The sequence below is a fragment of the Tenrec ecaudatus genome, chromosome 10 (genome assembly GCF_050624435.1).
Source record: "Tenrec ecaudatus isolate mTenEca1 chromosome 10, mTenEca1.hap1, whole genome shotgun sequence".
NCBI classification, from domain to species: domain Eukaryota; kingdom Metazoa; phylum Chordata; class Mammalia; order Afrosoricida; family Tenrecidae; genus Tenrec; species Tenrec ecaudatus.
The window spans coordinates 152,352,596-152,356,127 of NC_134539.1; the positions used below are offsets into that span (position 1 = coordinate 152,352,596).

At 62.7% G+C, this 3,532-nt stretch overlaps 1 protein-coding gene across 1 annotated transcript; it reads left to right on the forward strand.

Annotated features, from left to right (window-relative positions):
* Positions 1-3,313, forward strand: GPR142 (G protein-coupled receptor 142). Its single transcript, XM_075559436.1, is given in 4 exon segments — positions 1-50; positions 52-80; positions 1,033-1,191; positions 2,442-3,313. Coding segments are annotated over 4 exon segments (1,110 nt in total).
* Positions 3,314-3,532: the final 219 nt, after the last annotated feature.

The following is a 3,532-nucleotide window of genomic DNA, read 5'->3' on the forward strand; positions in this document are numbered from 1 at the left end:
ATGCTGGGAGGGAGGTGCAGGGCCTCCCAGAAAAAGCCACAGGTGACCCAGGAGCGTGGGGCTGGAGGGCCAAGAGACAGGTAAGGTAGCTGATGGTGGAGGGCGGTAGCAAGTCGGAGGGGTTTTCCCGGGAGGGGGCTTTATCAGGAAGCAGAAGCTGGGGAGTGTTGCTGCCGCTGTGGGGGGGGCATCATGGGGGGGCCCTTTCCCACTCACAGAGACACCATGTGACAGGGCAGCCCTGTCCCCCAGGGTCTCCTGGGCTGTCCCCTGTACGGGGGACCGTCAGGCCTCTCGTCCCCTGGAACCGCTAGCCAGAATGTAGAACTTATTAAGAGGCTCCCTGTCCAAGCCGTGGGGCCGGGTTGGGGCTGCTCTCCTGCCCCAGTCCCCAGCTGCAAGGACCTGTGGGGGTGGACATGGGGGGGGGGTGGATGGCTGTGGGTGCTCTGGAGGCTTTCATTGGCTGAGATTTGGGAAGCAGATCACCAGACCTTACTTCCGAGGCACCTCAGGTAGTCTCATACCACCAGGTTATGAGCGAGCTTTTGGCCGTTTGCTCCTCCGAGGACCTACCCGGCTGCGGTTGTGCATCCGTGAAAGAGGGGTGCTCCCGGGCTTAGCATGGAGGGGACCCCAGAAACGCTCTCTCCTTGGATGAGTGGAGCCCAACAGTGGGGCCATCGCAGGTGTCAGAGTCCTCTGGTACAAACACAGGTGCCAGTCTGGCCAGACTGCTTGGCGGGAGGCCCAGGAACCTGCATATCACAAGTGGCCCTGTGTCCCTGATGTGCAGCCCCTCCAGGCAAGAAGGGGTCCCTCTGGAGCATGAGACCCTGCAGCCAGAGAGCCATGGTGAGGGGAGGTGGCGGAACTCAGCACACCTGTCCATGGTGTTGCCACTCGGCTGGGTCTGGTTGGGGGTCTGCACTGAGCAGAGGGAACAGCAGGATTCTGGGTCAGGGTAGGACTGTCACAGGCCAGAATGGAGACGGGCCAAGCTCTCTAACCCTGCCCTTCCACCCCTCCTAGCTGGCCAGCCACAAATGATGCTGCTGCCCACGCCCAATGGCAGTGGGCCAAACCCAGAGTTTGAAGGTCCCTGGCCAGAGGTCCCTAACAGGTCACCATGTGTGGCTGGTGTCATCCCTGTCATCTATTACAGCGTCCTGCTGAGCCTGGGGCTGCCAGGTGAGTGGGGAACTGGGGGCTGGAGGCTTGGGCCCACGGGACTGGCTTTGTGCTGGCCCCTGAGGCTCAGGAGCGTGGGCCTCGGGGCTCCCCTTGTTGGGGAGCAAAGCATAGAAGGGAATAGAAGTGGGGGGCTAGGATTTGGGTTCTCGAGCCAACTCAAGCTTTCCCCAGGGTACAGCCCGCAGGCCAGCACATGCCAGCTATGGCCTCTCGCCCAGGGGACTGAGGCCATCAGACAGCTCCAGCTGGACCCAGATGGTCAACTCTCCACCACCATCCTGAGCTAGCGTCCCCAGAGAGCAAAGCTTGGGTGGGTGTGGGACTGTGGATACAGGAAAGCAGAAACAGTCTCAGTCTGAGGTTTCCCCAGTCCAGTTGGAAAGCCCCCTCCCCGCCTAGGGAGAGCCCCCATTGGAGAGGACACAGCCCCAGCTGCCATCAGCTTGTTCCCAACCCAAGGGGAACCCCTGTGGGTCTGAATGGAACCAGGATCCATAGGGAAGGAGATCGTGGGCCTTCCTTCTGAGGTGCTCTTCAGTTAGCAGCCACAACCATCTGCACCCCGTAGGAAGTCCCTCAGGAGCCCTGGCATCATAGTGGCTATGCACTGGGCGGCTAACCTCAAGGTCATCAGTTCAAAACCACTACCAGCTGCTCAGCGGGAGACAGACGGGGCTTTCGACTCAAGTCAAGAGTTTCAGGCCCGGAAACTCACCGGGGGCAGGTCTGCCCTGTCCTGTAGGGTCACTTTGAGGTGGCAGTGTGTGACCCCCCCCCCTGGAGAGCATGCTGTGGTTTGGGGGCCGTGCCCTCGGGTGAGATCTGAGTCACTAGAACAGAGGAGGGCAGCTCGGAGGGTCTCCAAGGAGGTGGATCTGGCAGAAGCCGTCTTCCCCCACAGAGCGCCTTGGTAGGCTCGAACCACTAACCTTTTGCTTAGCGGCCCCGTGCTTCGTGGCTGCACAGGGCCAGAAAGGGAATGCCAGTGCCAGGGGGCTCCCGAGGCTGCCTGGAGGCCTCGCCTGATGTAGAGTCAGTGACCTGAGTGGTGTGGGGGACAGGGCCAGGGTGGGGGGGGGGTGTCAGGCCAGCCTTGACGACAATGTGGGTTTCTTCAAGAAAGGTCCAAAACAAGGACTGGAGAGACCAGTGCCGTGTCCCACACAGACAGGCGGGAAAGCCAATCTGAGCACCCCTCTGATGCTTCTGCCCTCTCCCCTCTGTGGCCGCCCCCCCCCCCCCACCAGTCAACCTCCTGACCGCAGTGGCCCTGGCCCGCCTCGCCGCCAGGACCCGGAAGCCCTCCTACTACTACCTTCTGGCGCTCACGGCCTCGGACATCGTCACCCAGGTGGTCATCGTGTTTGTGGGCTTCCTGCTGCAGGGTGCCGTGCTGGCCCGCGAGGTGCCCCAGGCCGTGGTGCGCACAGCCAACATCCTGGAGTTCGCTGCCAATCACGCCTCTGTCTGGCTGGCCGTCCTGTTCACGCTGGACCGCTACAGCGCCCTGTGCCGGCCCCTGCACCACCGGGCTGCCTCGTCCCCCGGCCGGACCCGCCGAGCCATCGCTGTGGTGCTTGGTGTCGCCCTGCTGACCGGCATCCCTTTCTACTGGTGGCTGGACGTATGGAGGGACGTGGACCCTCCCAGCACGCTGGACAAGGTCCTCAAGTGGGCCCACTGCCTCACAGTCTACTTCATCCCGTGCGGGATCTTCCTGGTCGCCAACGTGGCCATTGTCTGCCGGCTCCAGCAGAGGGGGCAGGGCACGCTGCGGCCCCCCATGGGCAAGAGCACAGCCCTTCTCCTGGGGGTCACCACGGTCTTTGCGCTCCTGTGGGCGCCCCGGATCTTCGTCATGCTCTACCACCTGTACGTGGCCCCTGTGCACCATGACTGGAGAGTCCACCTGGCCTTAGATGTGGCCAACATGGCGGCCATGCTCAACACGGCGGTCAACTTTGGCCTCTACTGCTTTGTGAGCAAGACTTTCCGGGGCGCTGTGCGAGAGGTCATCCGGGATGCCCGTCTGCCCTGCACCCTGCGGTCACGGCTCGAGCATGTGGTGGCGGGGCCTGTGCTGAAGCCCCTAGGCCTCCCCAAAGGGGCAGAATTGTAAAGGAGGGGTCCAGCCAGGGAGCGTGGGGGCCCAGGCTGTAGCATCCTTGACTCCCTGCTTCCCCCTCTGGGAGTGGGGACAGAAGATCCTCTCCTAGTGGGTGGCTCTCAGAGTGTAAGGTGGGGCACAACTCCCACCCTCACATCAGCTTCGTCAGCAGTTCCTGCTGCCTGGAGGGGAGAGGGCTCTGCCAGGTATGAGCTCGTGGCATCTGGACAT